Genomic DNA, 17,813 nt, shown 5'->3' with positions numbered 1-17,813 from the left:
GATCTCCAGCCTGGAGATCCAAGAATACCATCATGTATACCCCGACGTAGAGATTTTTTTGCCCGACACCGGCCCCCTGGGCCTGAGTCGACGTAGTAGTAGTTGTTGAGTTGGGGCAACTTAATGGCAAATGCTGATAGGACCTTCACTTAACAGTGCTGATGAGCAGGGGGATTTTGGGGTCCAAGTCCATAGCTCCCTGAAAATGGCTGCACAAGTTGATACGGTGGTTAAGAAGGCTTATGGCATGATTGCCTTTGTTAGTCGAGGCATTGAGTTCAAAAGTCAGGAAGTTATGTTGCAACTTCATAAAACTCTAACTCAGCCACATCTGGAGTATTGCATACAGTTCTGGTCACCCCATTATAAGAAGGATGTCGAGGCTTTGGAGAAGATGCAAAAGGAGTTTACCAGGATGTTGCCTGGGTTAGAGGACTTGTGATATCATGAGAGGTTGGACAAACTTGGGTTGTTTTCTCTGGAGCGGTGGAAGCTGAGTGGAGATCTGATAGAGGTTTATACAATTATGAGAGGCAGAGAGAGAGCAGACAAACAGAATATTTTTCCCAGAGTTGAAATGTCTAATACCAGAGAGGCATGTCTAATACCAGAGGTGAGAGGGAGTAAGTTAAAAGGAGATGTGAGGGACAGAATGATGGGTGCGCTGCCTGGGATGGGAGTAGAGGCAGAAACATTAGGGACTTTTAATTGATGTTTACATAGGCTAATGAATGCAAGGAAAATGGAAGAACATGGACATGTTGTCAGCAGAAGGATTAGCTTAGTTACCCACTTAATTACTAATTCAACTGGTGTGACAGAACATTGTGGGCTAAAAGGCCTGTTACTGTACTCTTTGATGTTCTATGTTATAAATTTATTCTCAAAGTACGTATATGTTACAATAGACTGCATTGAGATAAATTTTCTTACTGGTATTTAAAGGAAAAATGAAATAAAGTGGAATTTTACAAAGAAAATACATAAACTGGCAAAGACTGACAACAACCAAAAGATGACAAACTGTTCAAATAAAAACAATACTGAGAATTTGAATTATAAAGTGGTAGTTAGTGAAGTTCTCCACAGTTATTGTCTGTTCCTGAACCTGGTGGCGTGGGATCTAACGATTCTGTGCCTCCTCGTGGTGGTAGTATTGAGATGAAGGCATGGCCCGGATGGTGGGGATCTTTGATGGTGGATGTTGCTTTCTTGTGTCAGCACTCCATGTAAATGTAGTTAATAGTGAGAGGGCTTTGCCTGTGGTGGGCTGAGCTGCATCCACCACTTTCTGTAGCCTTTCTATTCCTGGGCATTTATGTTTCCATACCCAGCCGTGATGCAGGATACTCTCTACTGTGCAACTATAGAAGTGTATCTACATTCGTGATGGTGAATTTCAGAGCAGTTGCTACATCAAAGCAGTTTCAGTGTGCAGGATGGCCTTGCGGGCTGACTCGACTTGACTTTCCTTTAAGAACATGATAATGTCTGCCTCAACTATTCTGGAAAAGCCTGCCATCCTGTAACATATAACCACTGATCAATGTTCAGCAATTTGGATTAGTCTGATCATCATGCAATTTAAATTTTTACCTTATTTTAAAAATTGATTGACAAATAAACCTTCAAAGATACCTTCAAATGCCACTCATCTCTGCACTAAACTGAGGCTGCAGCCTGCAACTAGCAGGCTACTGGATCGGCTGTAGTAAGGACTGGCTTCCTGCCTGTGGACCACTTTCATGAACTTCAGTTCTGAATATTATTTCGTAAACATGAGGAATTCTGCAGATGCTGGAAATTCAAGCAGCACACATCAAAGTCGAAGGGTCTCAGCCTGAAATGTCAACTGTACCTCTTCCTAGAGATGCTGCCTGGCCTGCTCAATATTATTTGATTACTGCTATATTTGCAAGATTTTTTTCTGCACATTGGGTGTTTGACGGTCTTTTTTAATGGGTTCTTTTGGGTTTCTTTGCTTTGTGGCAGCTTGTAAGGAGACAAATCTCGAGGTTGTATATAGTATACATACTTTAATAATAAGTGTAATTGGAAATTTGAACCTTAAAATGATGCCCTCGTGTTTTAGCCATTTCTGTTCTGGGAAAATGCCTTGGCTCTCCACTCTATCTATGCCTTTTATCATGGTGTACACCTTTATCGAGTCACCGCTCATCCTCCTTTGCTCCAGAGAAAAGCCCTAGTTCACTTAACCTATCCTCATAATGCTTGCTCTCTAATCCAGGCAGCATCCCGGTAAATTTCCTCTGCATTCCCTAGAACTTCCACATCTTTCCTATAATGAGGCATTAGGGTTTTGACACAGTATTCCAAGTGTGGTGTAACCAGAGTTATACGGAGCTGCAACATTACCTCACTGCTCTTCAAGTCAAGTTTATTGTCGTTTAACTATATACATGTACAAACATTTGTATATAAAATATATAACCATATAATGTGTATAGCAATGAGACAGTGCTGCTCCGAGCCGTGTTGCTCCGAGCCAGGGTATAAAACATAGTAGTACACATAACACATGATAACTTATGAAGGCAAGGATAAAATCTACAGATATGTCATGCATAATTAACAAACTAAAATGCATAAATTAAATGTTGTAAGGTATGGAACAGATTAACCAGTGACACTTCGAATACAATGCAGCAGGGAGTTCAGAAGCCTAATGACCTGAGGGAAGAAATTGTTTCCCATCCTGACCATTCTTGTTTTTCTGCATTGGAGTCTCCTGTCTAATGGTAGAAAGTCAAAGACGATGCTTGGTGGATGGGTGGGATCCTTAATAATACTAAGGGCCCTGTGTACGTGGTGCTCCTGATAAAGGTCCCCGATGGATGGTAGGGAGACCTCAGTGATCCTCTCAGGTGCTCTCACTGTCCTTTGTAGGGAATTCCAGTACAATGTTTGGCTGCACCCATACAAGATGGAGATGCAACTTATCAGGATACTCTCTATGGTGCTCCTGTAAAATGCCGTTAAGGTGGGGGAGAGGAGGGAGGCGCCTCGCTTGCCTTAATCACCTTAGAAAGTGGAGGCACTGCTGTGCCTTCTTGTTCAGAGAGGTAATATTAAGGGAGCAGTTGTGGTCATCCGTGATGTGAACTCCCAGGAGGGGGCTCAATCCCTCAACTAATGAAGGCCAACACACTATATACCTTCTTTACCACTCAATCAACCTGCGCAGCAATTTCGTAAGATCTGTGGATTTGGACGCCATGATCCCTCTGATCATGCACACTGCTAAGAATCCTGCCATTAACCTTGTACTCTGCTTTCAAGTTTGACATTCCAAAGTGTATCACTTCACACTTTTCCAGACTGAACTCCATCTGCCACTTCTCATCTCAACTCTTTATCCTGTCAATGTTTCATTGTAACCTACGACAACTTTCTACACTGTCCATTGAACCACCAACCTTTGTGTCATCTGAAAGACTGAAAATAAAACTCACATTTTCTTCTTAAAATGTAGAATGAACTAACGTAATGTGGAGAGGTAACCTGAGGTTGCAAGAGAAATAGTACTTGGGATAAATATGCAGAACCCTGAAGGGAAACTGTGCAGGAGCAGTTGAAGGTATCAGGGTATTAGATTGCAAAGTTATTTCTTTTTTTGTTGGAGACAAGGGACATTTCCCGTAATTTATTTCAAAAATAGTGTGATTTGCCTGTAACTTGCTTTTAGAAATTACAATGGTTTGGAAGCTGGGAAGGGGACATTAAATCCACCAAATTAATGTGATAAGCTACCTTTCACCAGATCCTTCCATCCCATCCTACAGACTCACTTCATTGTTCCTTGAACATGCTTATGATTTTCATGTTGGTCATTAAACATGTCAGCTCTTGCCTGAGAAGCAACTTGGATCTACTCCAATTTGCCTACTGGAGCAACTTGTCCGCAGCAGATGCCATTTCACTCAACTCTGGAATATTTGGATAGCAAGGATGTGAATATCAGGATGCTCTTTACTGAATACAGCTCAGCATTCAATACTATCACCCCTCAAAATTGATCAATAAGCTTCAAGACCTAGGCCTCAATACTTCCTTATGCAATTGGATCCTCATTTTCCTCACTTGCAGACCCCAGTCAGACCGTATTGACAACATCTCCTCCACAATCTCCATCAGCAGAGGTACACCACAAGGCTGTGTGCTTAGCCCCCTGCTCCACTTGCTTTTCATTTATAACTATGCAGCTAAGCCCAGCTCCAATGCCTGTATTTAAGTTTGCTGATGACACCACTGTCATTGGCCGAATCAAAGGTGGTGATGAATCAGCATATAGAGGGAGATTGACAATGGAGCCGAGTGGTGCTATAACAACAGCTTCTCTCTCAGTGTCAATCAGACCAAGAAGCTGATTATTGACTTCAGGAGGAGGAAACTGAAGGTCGTGAGCCAGTCCTCATGGGGATCAGAGGTGGAGAGGGCCAGAAGCTTTAAGTTCCTTAGTGTTATCATTTCATAGGACCTGTCCTGAGCCAAGCATATAACTGCAATTATGAAGAAAGCATGGCAGCACCTCTACTTCCTTAGAAGTTTGCAAACTTTCGGCGTGACATTTAAAACCTTGACAAACTTCTATAGATGTGTGGTGGAGAGTATATTGACCGGTATGAAAGCACCAATACCCTTGAGTGGAAAATACCCTTACAAAAAAATAATGGATACAGCCCAGTCCATCATGGAAGAGCCCACCCCTCCACCGAGGACATCTACGTGAAACGCTGTCGCCAGAAAGCAGCATCAGTCATCAGGGATCCCCACCATCTAGGTCATGCTTCCTTCTCGCTGCTGCCCTCAGGAAGAAAGTACAGGAGCAGCCTCAGGACTCACACTAGCAGGTTCATGAACAGTTATTAACCCTCAACCACCAGGCTCTTGAGCCAGTGGAGATAACTTCATCCAACTTCACTTGGCCCATCACTGAAATGTCCCCACAACCTATCAATTCACTATCAAGTTTCTTTATCTCTTTCTCTCAATATTTATTGCCTATTTATTATTATTTATTTTTTCTCAGCTCAAGCCGGTAAAACCTGAGGTATGAGCAGAACCAAGCACATTCATTATTATTATTATTTCTCTTTCGTATTTGCACAGTATGTTTTCTTCTGCACACTGGTTGTTTGTCCGTCCTGTTGGGTGCAGGTTTTCATTGATTCTACTATGGTTCTTGAAATTATTGAGTATGCCTGCAAGAAAACTAATCTCTGGGTTTTATATGGTGAACTATATGTACTTCGATGATAAATTTACTTTGAACTTTGAACTGCCCACTCTCCAGTTCCCCAAGGATATGTGGCATTTTGAAATGTAAATGTAGACCTATCAGCAGTTTGTTTAAGCAAGTTAATTTCCTGAGTATGAGAAGTCCTTGAGAAGTTTCATTACAGAATCCAAACAATATTTAGGCCATTGAATTATATTTGGCTGTGTCTGATAGAAGAACTAAAATAAAAATAAAATGGATAGCTCTATGGATAGTTGGCTAATAAATAAACAAATGATGAGTGACACTGACACACGGTCTGCATTCCCCTCTGCAAATGCACCTTTGTTATACAGGTTCATGGTGGCAATTAATGAAATGTTTGGGCAGGGAGCCCGCCCAGAGACTCCCTATTCCAATCACCACCACAACCACTGGTGAGACCGCTGTTGGGCTTGAATGTACTACCGGCACATAATTGAAGAAAAAATTTCCACACCTGCCTTGTTACCATCATCTCCCTGATGTGCCATCAGAAAGGAACGATAATGGTGTTGCATTCTCTCAGTGCTGAAGTGATGGGAGGCAGTTGGTGAGATTCTTGAGACCTCCTCCACTTTGTCCGTTCAGAGCTCTGCTAAAATCCTTGAATGATCCTGACCACTTTGCACTGTTCAATTCACCCAGCATTTTATATTTCACATTGCCATCTGCTTGTTATGAAAACAGTTCTCCACATTGTATAAAAATAACATCATCTTAGCGATGGGTGTCTGATCTGTGTTTTTTTACATTAATTTGGAAGTAAATAGACAGAAGAATGTGTTTTCTAACATTTTTGAATATGCTAAGTAGAACTAGTAAAGTTATCAGAATTGCTTTTGATGGAAGTGACTGTTAGCAATTTGAATGCCACTTGCACTTGGTATTATTATGGAAAAAAGAATTGCACTCACTGAAATCAGAGACAACAGTACTTCCATCAAATGTTTATCCATGTAAAATATAAAGTATATGCTGGATGTCTGAAATACAAAAGTAAATTGTTGAAGTCTGTCAGCAGACATGAGAAGTAGCAGGAATCATGTTCTATGTTCAAGGCATCATCTGAAATCAGAATTTTGTTGTGTGTTTCTAAGTCTCTATTATGTTGTCTTTTCTTTCGGATTTTCATCAACCTAAATTTCTAATGATTTCTGTTTTTATTTAGCACTCACACAATATGACATGTTCATCACAACACATATTGTTCACCAGTTGTATAAGATCATTTCACAAGCACTGCAAGAAACATACTGATAGGCATATGAAACTGTGAGGTTTCTGAAATAAGTTAGAAAAAGTACAAAACAGGGCACTGTGAAACAGGTCATAGAGCCTCTACCTCAGATCACAAGGGAGCTTGGCTGCTCTCTGTGTTTGCACATTGTTCCTGTGACCTAATGGGTTTCCTCTGGGTTCTCTGGTATGTAAAGAACAGAGACAGTGACTCTGTTTGCTGTGTCACTGTGTCACACTCATGCTTTTGTCAACCTTAGAGCCTACAATTATTTGAGTGTGCTGCAGTGAGTAAGACCTGGCAACTCAATAATATTTGCGACAAGAATGGCGGAAGAAAGGCCAATCCCGATATGGGGTGCTCTCCTTGTAGCTGGATTGCGAGCTGCAAAATCAGGATGGAAATGATGGTACAAATATACAACCCTGAAAATATGTCTAAATTATTAGCATCAAGTGAGACAACGAGACAGAATTCTTTATGTGGCACTCTGAAATAATATGGCTGCTATCCTTTTACACTGTTGTCAGAAAGAATTTATTCTTTTAATAAAAAGGTTAGTGTCTCAGTTCCTCAGTATGGGTTGGATCATGAAAGTCAAAATAATCATTACCTATTTGTAACACTGAGCTCTGTTTTGATCAACGTTGATTCAGTCTAAAGTTAAGAAGGTGAAGGTAGGAGTAGGGGCCACTGGTTATGATGCTGTGTGCTGTGGAACTCTTACCAGTTTCACTATTACTATGTTCACCTCAAAGCACAGTTTAAAAAAAAGAGAGTGTGTTCAGCATAGAATGTTAGGGGGGAAAGCCAGTGCTTCTTTCCCCAATTGCAGTCTAGTCAATCAGCATGAATAGCAACACAAAGGCATAAATGGCTGTGATACTTCACTCCCTGATGACCTCAATGCCTTTTATGTACACCTTGAAAGGGAGAACAAAACTACATCTGTGCAAATCCTCACAGCAGCTGGCGACACTGTGATCTCTGTCTCCGAGACCAATGGCTAAACATCCTTGAAGAGGGTGAAACCTCACAAATTGTCAGTCCCCAGTGGTATACTTGGCAGAAAACCCGTGCTAACTAACTGACCAAGGACATCTTCAATCTCTCACTGCTGCAGTCTGAGAGCAATGTTCATACCAGTGCCCAAGTAGAACAGGGTGAGCTATGACTACCGATCGAGAGCAGTCAACTCTACATAATGAAGTGCTTGGAGAGTTTGGTTGTGGTTAGAATTAACTCCTGCCTGAATATGGATCTGGACCGTCTGCAATTGCCAACGACCACATCAGGCCAACAGTGGACACCGTCTCACTGGATCTCTCGGCTTTGGAGTGCCTAGACAACAGCAAAGCATACATCAGGGTGGTGTGTACCAATTACAACTCGATGTTCAATACCATCATCCTCTCAGTATTAATGATCAAAGTTCTAAACTTGGGCCTCTACCTCCCTCAGCATCTGAATTCTTCACTTCCTCATTGAGAGACCACAGTTAGTATGAATGGATGATAATTTTTCCTCCTGAATGACAATCAACACAGGCACACACCAAGGATACTTGCTTAGCCGACTGCGCTACACTCTCTGCACATGGGTTTGTGGCTAAGCACAGCTCAGACGCCATCACAGCTCGGTAAGGAGGTTCCAATGCACAGGATTACAAGAGGCTGGAGAGCATTTTAGACTCAGTCAGCCTCATAACAGGTGTAACCCTCCCTGCCATTCAGGACATCTTCAAGGAGGCAGAGTCCTTCATTATGGATCCTCACCGTTCAAGGCATGTCCTCTTCTCATTACTACCATCAGGGGCCTGAAGACTAAAACTCACTGATTCAGAAACAGCTTTTCCCCCTCTGCCGTTAGATTTCTGGACAGTCCATGAACACTCTATCTTTATTTCTCTAGTCATTTTGTAATTTAAAGTAAATTAATGTCTTTCCACGTACTGTTGCCGCAAAACAACAAATTTCACACCATGTAAGACATGATAATTAATACATCTGATTCTGATCCTGACTTTTTAAAACGTTTGACTGCACTGTCTGGCTCACAACACAGCAGAATTTCACGATTCTTTCTCCAAGATATTGTTACTCAGCAAGGTTGGTTTTCATGGAATGATTGATAAATAATAAAATTTGCATGACTATGTAATTTCCAAAAAGATACCCGGAGAGAAATTTTGTAAGTCAGGCAACATTTCTGGAAGGGAATAAGCAGTTGATGTTTCGGGCGGTCACCCACATTGTAAAAGAATGGAGGGGGAGGTGTGTAATCCAGCAGGTGATAGGTGACACCAGGTGAGGAGGAAGGTCAGTGGGTGGGGAGGTGGATGAGATAAACCACATGACGGTGAAGGTGGCACATTGAATTCAGAGGGAGAAGTGACGAGAGAAAAAGTCAATCAAATCATGTGGCTTCTAGCTCCGTTTCCAGGCCTCCCTCCCATTTTGGGACCAGCAGGAGTCCCAGGTACCTGCATCCGATTGACTGCTTCTCCTGCTGTTTCTCTGTAAGGATTCTACACACCACCCTCACTGCAATGCGGCTTACTCCATCCTCTTCTCCCACCTACACTTGCCCCCTCACCTGGTCTCACCTTTCACCTGCTCACTGAAACTCCTTCACCTCCCCTCACCTTCTTTTTCTGGCTCGTGACTTCTTCCATTCTAGTCCTGATAAAGGATCTCGGCCTGAAACATCAACTTTTTTTTTGCCCCTCCATAGATGCTGCCTGAGTTGCTGAGTTTCTCCAGCATTTTGTGGGTGTTGGTCAAGATTTTTATCATCTGCAGAATCTCTTGTGTTTATCGAAAGAAATTGGGTTAGTTAACACTATTTTTGGGTGACAAGTACCACCAGAGGTACATGATATGGATAAATATTTATGGGTTAAATAATATTAGACAGATGTTGATAGGGCCATTCCTGATGCCCAGAAATGTGCAAAGCTGATGGTAACGTCATTTAACAACATCAACGGTGCCATCTTGGAACCCAACTCTCCAGCTACTTCCCTCTCTATTCAACAGGAAGCACCCCCAACAGGTCCAGTTAAATTAAATAGCAACTGATTAGTTGGTGACTGATTTTTTCAGTTGTTCGCTTCTATATTAGGTGTTTTTTAACAGATGTTCCCAGTTGCAGAGGTCTGCAGGGAGTGATTTGTCAAATGCTAACTTAAAGGGTTCTGCAGAGAACAGTTTCCGCAGGACATACCACATTAGTAGACATTTCTCTTACTTGGAGCAGTACTGGGAGAACGAGCAGAGGATACCCAGAGGAGCAGCTGCCAGAAGGAGGTGAAGGAAGTAGAAAAGGCTCCTCAGCAGGAGCCCACCTCTGCTCAAAGTGCACTTAATCTCAGCAAGGCACTGTGTATTAGATGTCTGCACTATGGCAAGGAAATCCTCTTTAAAAACTGCCAATTGCATGCAATCAGAACTGTAACTGGAGCAGGGTTAGGATTACATTCCGAGTGGACGTCAAGTATACATTGTGACACTTTAACCACTTTTACTCTCTTGCCAAGGACTTTGGCAGGATTGCAGCCCCCCCCCCCCCCGCTCCATGTTCAGGGTCCAGTTAACTCAATGCAGGGTGCTTTGTAGGTGCTGAATGTCTTGTTGCCCTGTATCACAGGTATATTCCACTCCATTAGCATCCAGGTGGTATGTGACCGTGAGCAGTATGTAAATGGAGAATTTACTGGACAGGCCATAAGGTTTCATTCTCTGACAATTGGCTGAGACACCATGGCAACCTGAAGAATGGCTGCAGAATGGCATGGCTATCCTCTGACAACAACTTTGGTGCAAAGAGAACATGATGACATGTAAAAAAAAAGTCTGATGAAGTGGATCATTTTCTTGCTAAAATAGTGCTTTTCTTCCATGCAGGAAATGGGCTTGCAGTTACACCTGAACCCATTCACTTAGTCTCGGCCTCATTTTTTGTGATCTTGCCCTGCGGGAGAGAGGGAGTGTGCTAGTAAATGTGATACAATCTGTTTCATTGCTACGCACTTCATGGTGAAAATTAGCTGGTAGTGAATGCAGGCTGCAAGACGTTGAGGTGAAGCTTGTAACAATGCAATGTATGGGAAGATGCTTCTGTGAAGTGAGGATTCAGCAAGGGAGCTCGTTAATAGGATTTGTTGATAGATCCGTGTGAAGAATTAAGCAGTTTCTAATGAAGACACATTCCTGATTGTGGCCATTTCTTCAATGCCGTTAAATATTTTATGGAACAGTGGCTAGTCTTTGGAACTCACCCACAGCACATAGTTTTTCCCAGTTCACTCCTAGATCAATTGCCAAAACTTGTTCCGGCTATAATACACCTCTGCTTTAACAGGTTCATTAAGCATTGGCAAATACTAACTATAGCTAGACACTCAAAGTGCTTGCTGATGCCTCTAGCCAATGAACAACATAACTGTTACTGACAGGGCACCAAAACATTATAGTAATCCGAGAACGTGAAATTGGTGTTGCAGTTAATATGAGAGGGTTATTCAAGCATCAGAAGGCCAGCGCCTGTTTTTATAGAACATCATCATCCTAGTACACTTTATTCATTTTTGGGAGTTCAGAATGTGAAACTGGGAGTTATTTTGCAACACAGTGTGAAGCATTGATGTCAATGAGTGATCATATTTATTCTGATTTATCATCCTTAATTTCCACAGAAATATTCATTCCACATTGACTCCAGAAATACTTGTAAAACCAGTCAGTGCACTGCAGCTTCTGGCAGTGTGAAAAGATCTGATGGCCTTTATACCCTCCTAAGCTATTTCACATCCAAAGAAAAACTTTTGAAGAGAAGTTACCATTTTAATGTGGGGAACCATGACAGCTAGTTTGCTCACAGCAACGTTCTACAATTCCCTGAGATACTTGACTAGATAGTTGGTTTTAGTGGCATTGGTTGAAGGATTAGTTAGGACACTGGAAAACTGTGACTGCTTTTATTTGTATGGTGTAATAAATATTGTTCATTTTTTTCCTTTCTTGAATGTGAATGAAACAAAATATAATGTTGAATCTTCAGGAGTGGGCATTGCGGAGTCTATTGTAATGCAGAAGGAGGCCATCATGTCTGTTCTGGCCAAAAGTGGCCTTCATATTAAATCCGAGCTCTTGGTCTATAGCCTGGCGGGCTATGTCACTAGTAGTGCTTATCAAGCTACTTGCTCTGGTATGTACGGTGCATGATTCAGAGCTGATTCTGACCATTGTATCAAGGTGAAAGAGCAGAAACCAAACTTGCAAGTAAGATATAATGACTGTGAGGTTTTGTGGCAGATGTGCAAAACTGATATTGAATCTTGCACTGCCAGTTTGCTGGACTGCGATGGCTTCACTTTTCAGCATTGTAGTTTTTAAAAATGTCACTACATTTGGAAGGCCACAGGAGAAGGCAAGGAAACATTACTAAAAGCTGTAGATTGTTCCATCCATATCTGATTCTGTCATCTGACAGTCTGATAGAAGTCAAGGTCCATTCACTTAATCACATTTATTTACCTTTCTTTCTGACCATCTTCTTCATCAAACATGCTCTTTGCAAGCCACTCCTGTGAAGTTTTAACTTTACATTATGATACTCCAAAATTCTCTTTGCTGTTCATTCTTCCCTCCTACTTATATGATTTTGCCACTGCTTTTTCTCAGCTCTATAAAATTTTAAGTGAGGACAGTGTATATGTTTTATCCATTTTACCTGTGTGTGCATTATCTTTCCTTAATATCCACAACTGAACAAAGACAGTAATTCCTCTGTGATTCTGACATATCTGGAACTGCCGATCAGCAGGCAAAACATCCTTAACTTCCTGTATTCAAAATGTGAATCTATTGACAGTCAATGAACTGGACCTATTGCTTACTTTGTTGAAGTATTTAAAATACTTCATGCTTGCAGCTCTCTTAGGGCTATTGAAGAGTTTGTTGAATTTGGCAAAAATAGTATGATATTTTACAGAAAAAAGCATTGTGCATATTAATGCTGCAGAGTGCTGTGCAGGTGCAGTATTTCTAAGAACTGAAAGTAGTCTTGCAGTGAAAGGTGGTGCTTGCTGCATAGAGCAAAATGATAGCCAGGTAAAAGCAAACACATTGATTTTTAAACTTGGTAGCAATTGAAGAAATTTCTGAGATCAGGATCAAAGATGCTCTTCATTTGTAACCACGGCAGAAACCTGTCAGAGTTTCTGCTTTCAGTGTGAGAGACCATTTGTAGATTGTATACAACATTAGTACCTGCTCTTTCAAGTTCACAAAGTTCACAGTGAGAGATAGCAAATAGATGTTTAGGTTTACCAGCCACTGTTTGTCTTGACACTGATGGAATGGGCTGGGATTTGAGTTAGGGAAATAGAAAAGAATTTATAAAGATAAATTCTTGCTCCCTACTTCTGACCCTGAATTTCATTCCATTCCAATATCATTAAGAGACTCCTCAGCTATGTTGACCAACTTTTGAAACTGTGTTTCTAAAGTTCTTTATCTCACATCCTTTTAAAACCTTTCGAAATCCATTCTTTGCAGCTTTCTTCTCTGTTAATTATCTAGTTATTTTTATCTGTCCAATCTTGCAATTGAAGTACTTTGCAAAAGGAAGTTGGATCATGAGGCTTTAGAAGCATAATATTAGTTTTGTCCAGAGCAGATTCTGATTATTTTCAGGAGAAGTCGCATTAATTATGAAAATTGAGCGGGTACAATATATTTTAATACACTAGTCTAGACCTTTTCATAATTTCAGTCATTGACTATATTCCATTATTGTTTGCTAACACTCATTTCCAAATGAACAGTAAGTTGGAAGTGAAACACTGATGGAATAAACTCTGCAGAAGCAGAAGCACCTTGCGCTTACTTATTGTCTTTCTTGATATTTAAAGAAACATTCTACGAAAATTGGGAAACCTAACTGGTCACCTTCAACACCAATTGCAAATTGCTCAAATGCCTTTTAAATTCCAATGACCAGAGAGTATTTTCTCAGGCATTTCTTTCCTTCTTAATATATTTCTTTATATCATTCTATCTTTCTTTTTTTCTCTCTTTCTTTCTTTCTCTCTCACTCTCTTTCTCTATTTATTTATTTATTTGTAGATCAAATTTAGTCATTAACATTTATTAGCAATCCCTAATTGCCCTTGAGAAGGTGGTGGTGAGATGTATACTTAAACTGCTGCAGCTCTTTTGGTGAAGGTACTGTACTCCTGCAATGCGGTTGGGTAGGGTGCACCAAGATTTAGACCCCACAATGATGAAGGGAAGGCAAAATACTTCCTAGGCAAGATGGCATGAGATCTGGAGGTAAATCTGCAGGTGGTGGTGTTTCTATATCCTTCTTGATTGTAGAAGTTGCAGGTTTGGAAAGGGAATTTGCAATGGTGAGCATCTGTGCTACATTTTGTAAATGGTACCCTCAGCATCCATGGTGTGCTAGTAGTGGTGGGAATGAATGCTTAGGGCAGTTAATGGCTCGCTTTCGGTGAACTGATTTTTCCTGTATGGCCTTGCTTGAGGATTGTTGGTGCTGCATTAATCCAGGCAAATTCAGAATATGTTATTATGTGTTTCACATTGTGTTCTTTCTTGTTTAAAGAAAAGTTGTGTATCATTTATATTTAACTTATGTTTTCTTGTGATTGCTAATACAGTGCTATGTGTCTGTGATGTTGCTGCAAGTATGTTTTTCATTGCACCTGTACATACATTTACTGGTGCATACGACATTAAAGTCAGCTTTGACTATAATGTGGTAGAAAGGTCTTGGGAGTCACAATCAAGCCACTCATCCCAAGATGTACCCACTCTCTGATACAGAATATACTGTATATATGGCTTGTCCTGTTCAGTTACTGGTCAGTGATAACCCTCAGAATACTGATTTTGGAACACTCAGCAATGTCAAAGGTGGTAGTTTGAGTTTGTCATGCTACATTATTTCATTTCTCTTTCCATTTCTTTATCAATGAGTGATTGTCTTCCAAGTTTTGCTTCATTCTGGCAAGGACTGTTCCATTTGCTGAGGTGTCGCAAATGAACGTTATGTAACCATCAGCAAAATCCCCACTTCCAACTTTATGTAGGAAGAAAGGTCATTAGTGAAATAGCTGAATATGGTTTGGACTAGGATGCTGCCTTGAGGAACTCTCGTAGTGGTACCCTGGGCCTAGGATAATTGACCTTGACCACCAACATCACTTTTATTTGTGCAAAGTATCACTCCGACCACTGGATTATTTTACCAATGAAGCACATTGACCAGTTTGTTTTTCAAGGCATTGTGATTTAATTATTTTTTATTTAGAGATACAGCATGGAATAGGCCCTTCCGGCCTAGCAAGCTGCACTGTCCAGCAGCACACCAATTTAACCCTAGCCTAATCACAGGATAATTTACAATGACCAATTAACCTACAAACCGGTATGTCTTTGGAATGTGGGAGGAAAGCAGAGCACCAGGAGGAAGCCCATCTGCTTACAGGAAGGATGGCATCAGAATCGAACTCTGAACTTCGACACCCCGAGTTGTAATAACATCACACTAGCATGGCACCCTCACACTTCCTCAGATGTTCCTTTGATGCCAAGAGTCACTTCCAGTTCATCGCAAAGACTTAACTCTTTGGTTTATGTTTGGACCAGGACTGTGATGAGGTCGGAAGCCAATGTTGTCATGGCAAAACTCGTGATGGTGGGTAGTCTCCATTATTTTGCTGATGGTTGGGAGCAGACTGATCAGATTTGTTTTCCATTTTTGTTGTTGCACATCCATTTAGTGAGTACCTCAGTGGTGACTCACCGTGAGCAGCAGTTCAACATGACTGGAAATAGCCACAGCCAAAGAGTGGCTAGCCAGTCAAAGTAGATTGAAACCTCATGACAGGAGACAAAGGCATGCCCATAATGGATGCTTACTTCCTGATGATCTTCAGAGGTGACACAGCCTTCCTTTCTGATGAGCAAGTATTCATGGACTTAGATTTTCTAAGGTGGACAGAATTCCGGTCAGTTAGTGTTTCACGGTAAGGGTCAGATCCCTAGATATTTTAGTTGGATCAAGAATAGTGTGTCAGTTTCTAGCATTTTGGTAAGTGCTTCCAGTGGGTTACCAGAATGACTAAATTATCAAAATAAATAAGCAAAAGGTACAGTCTCTGAAGCTGTTCATTTAGATTGAATGTGGGTTGGTCTTACGGATTATTTGAAGTGCCCCCCATTTCCTGCAGACTGAATTTATTCCCTACACATTAGCAACGATGCACATCCTCAGTTCCTCATCTGTTGAACTGAGAATTTCCTCAGTTTAAAAGTTCATGTCATTGAACATGCTTAATAAAATTGCTAAATCCTTTTATGTGGCTGCATCTACAATATATTAATGCCTATGGAATGAACGGAATCATCTATAAGTATCAGGACTTTGGGTTTATCCAATTGTTTGGTTAATTGGCTTCTTTCTGATGCTGTGTTTTACAGAGAGCCAAGAAAGATTGTTCTCCACAAAGGATCAACGGGTTTAGGCTTTAACATTGTCGGTGGCGAAGATGGTGAAGGGATCTTTGTTTCGTTCATTCTGGCGGGTGGCCCAGCGGACCTCAGTGGAGAGCTACGAAGGGGAGATCGGATATTATCTGTGAGTAGTAACCATATTTATTGAGGTTGAAAAAATATCCTCAATATCAGTAAAGTGTTATCAAATGGGGCAGTTATGCTTGGATAAAATATCATTGAAACTAACTGGCTTACTAAAACTAATTCTGTCTCTCTGAAGATGAAGAGAAGATGAAATTAGCAGAGTTTTGCCAGTTATTAGGGGGTGAGATAGCAATGTGGAAGAGCAGAACAAAGTCTCAGATGAGGTTTCAATTGTACACACTTCTCTGGGGCTGTTTTGCACCCTGACCATCAGGAAGGAATCAGAATCAGGTTTATTATCACTGACTTATATGTTGTGAAACTTGTTGTTTTACAGCAGTAGAAAAGGGAAAAGACTTATAATTACTATAAATTACAAAATAAGTCAATAGTGAAAAAAGAATAATGAAGTAGTGTCAATGAACCATTCAGGATTTTGATAGCAGGTGGAAAGCAGCTGTTTCTAAGATGGCATGCCCATATCAGAGAGGTACTGCTGCACAGTGGCTGAGGTTGGGAGGAGCGGAGTGAATTGTTAAACCGATTTTTCCTGGTACTGAAAGCAACTTTATTCAACTGTTAGAAATGGGCCCTTCATGATAGAGAGGAAAGCTATATGTTTCGGTGACTTACCTCTAAATGATGAAGACCACCTTAAAACATGTCAAGGTACCTTCCTATGGAGCAGCAACATAGTAGTTCATAAAAAAGGGCTGATATACCTAATGTTCTCATTAATCCTGGAATGTTTGCTGGAGGACCATTGAATGGAGAATTCTTATCCGCATTTAAACAGATGTGATAATTGACCTGGTCTTGCCTGAATGAGCTTTACTTTGACTGGCTATTACCTCACTGGAGGAAGCACAATGCTAACTGTAGATGCTGGAAATGGGAAGGGCTCCATTTCTTATTGTTCATATTCCATACTTATTGAAAAAAATACTCTCAGAAATCTTTTGCATCTTTAGGCCTGTGTAATTACGTGCAAGATGACTCTTGCTGTTAACCAAATTATTGGTTCTGACATTGTTTTATTTATGCAATCACAGAATGTGGACATCACTAATAAAACCAACACTTACTTTCCATCCCTAATTTCCCTTGAAAATGATGCGGTTCATAATCTTTTGTGTGATGAATAGCATTATTTAAAAGGAAATTCCAGGACTTTACCAGTAGCAGTGAAGGAATGGAGGATTGTGTATAACCGGCAAGTGCTAATATTTCAATGTGCTGATTGCCTTTCTGGGCAGTGTAGATCATAGAGTTTTGAAGTGCTGTTGAAAAAGCTTTAATGAAAGGAAACTTGAAGGAATGCAGTATCCCCACTGATTCCTGAGAGCCTTTTGCCCATGACTACTCAGCCAACATTCAAGGTTGAACTGGGAACCTCCAGGTTATGCTTTGACTGTGCTTAGAAGCTTCATTTAAGCGGTGGAAGGACCTCCTCACAAACTACCAGCCTGTCTGTTCAGTCAATTACCTCCTGCCCTTCTTTGGAAGAGTGCAATTCTCACACTTACCTCATTAGCCAACTCAGAAACCTTACACCCATAGAGGAAACCAGTCATCCACCATCACAAAATGCTGCCTAAGGAGAAGAAGATTATTTGCGCAGTGCATC

At 40.9% G+C, this 17,813-nt stretch overlaps 1 protein-coding gene across 5 annotated transcripts in view; it reads left to right on the top strand.

Annotated features, from left to right (window-relative positions):
* Positions 1–17,813, top strand: part of dlg3 (discs, large homolog 3 (Drosophila)) — a 404,637-nt gene that overhangs the window by 265,274 nt on the left and 121,550 nt on the right. For all 5 annotated transcript variants that reach the window (XM_063060832.1, XM_063060831.1, XM_063060830.1 and 2 more), the window contains one exon: positions 16,028–16,184. In XM_063060832.1, the coding sequence (XP_062916902.1) occupies positions 16,028–16,184 (157 nt within the window). The remainder of the gene's footprint in view (positions 1–16,027; positions 16,185–17,813) is intronic.

The sequence above is a fragment of the Mobula hypostoma genome, chromosome 10 (assembly GCF_963921235.1).
Source record: "Mobula hypostoma chromosome 10, sMobHyp1.1, whole genome shotgun sequence".
Classification (NCBI taxonomy): Eukaryota; Metazoa; Chordata; class Chondrichthyes; order Myliobatiformes; family Myliobatidae; genus Mobula; species Mobula hypostoma.
The sequence above is the reverse complement of the archived record's forward strand: the minus strand, read 5'-3'. Positions and strand labels throughout refer to the sequence as shown.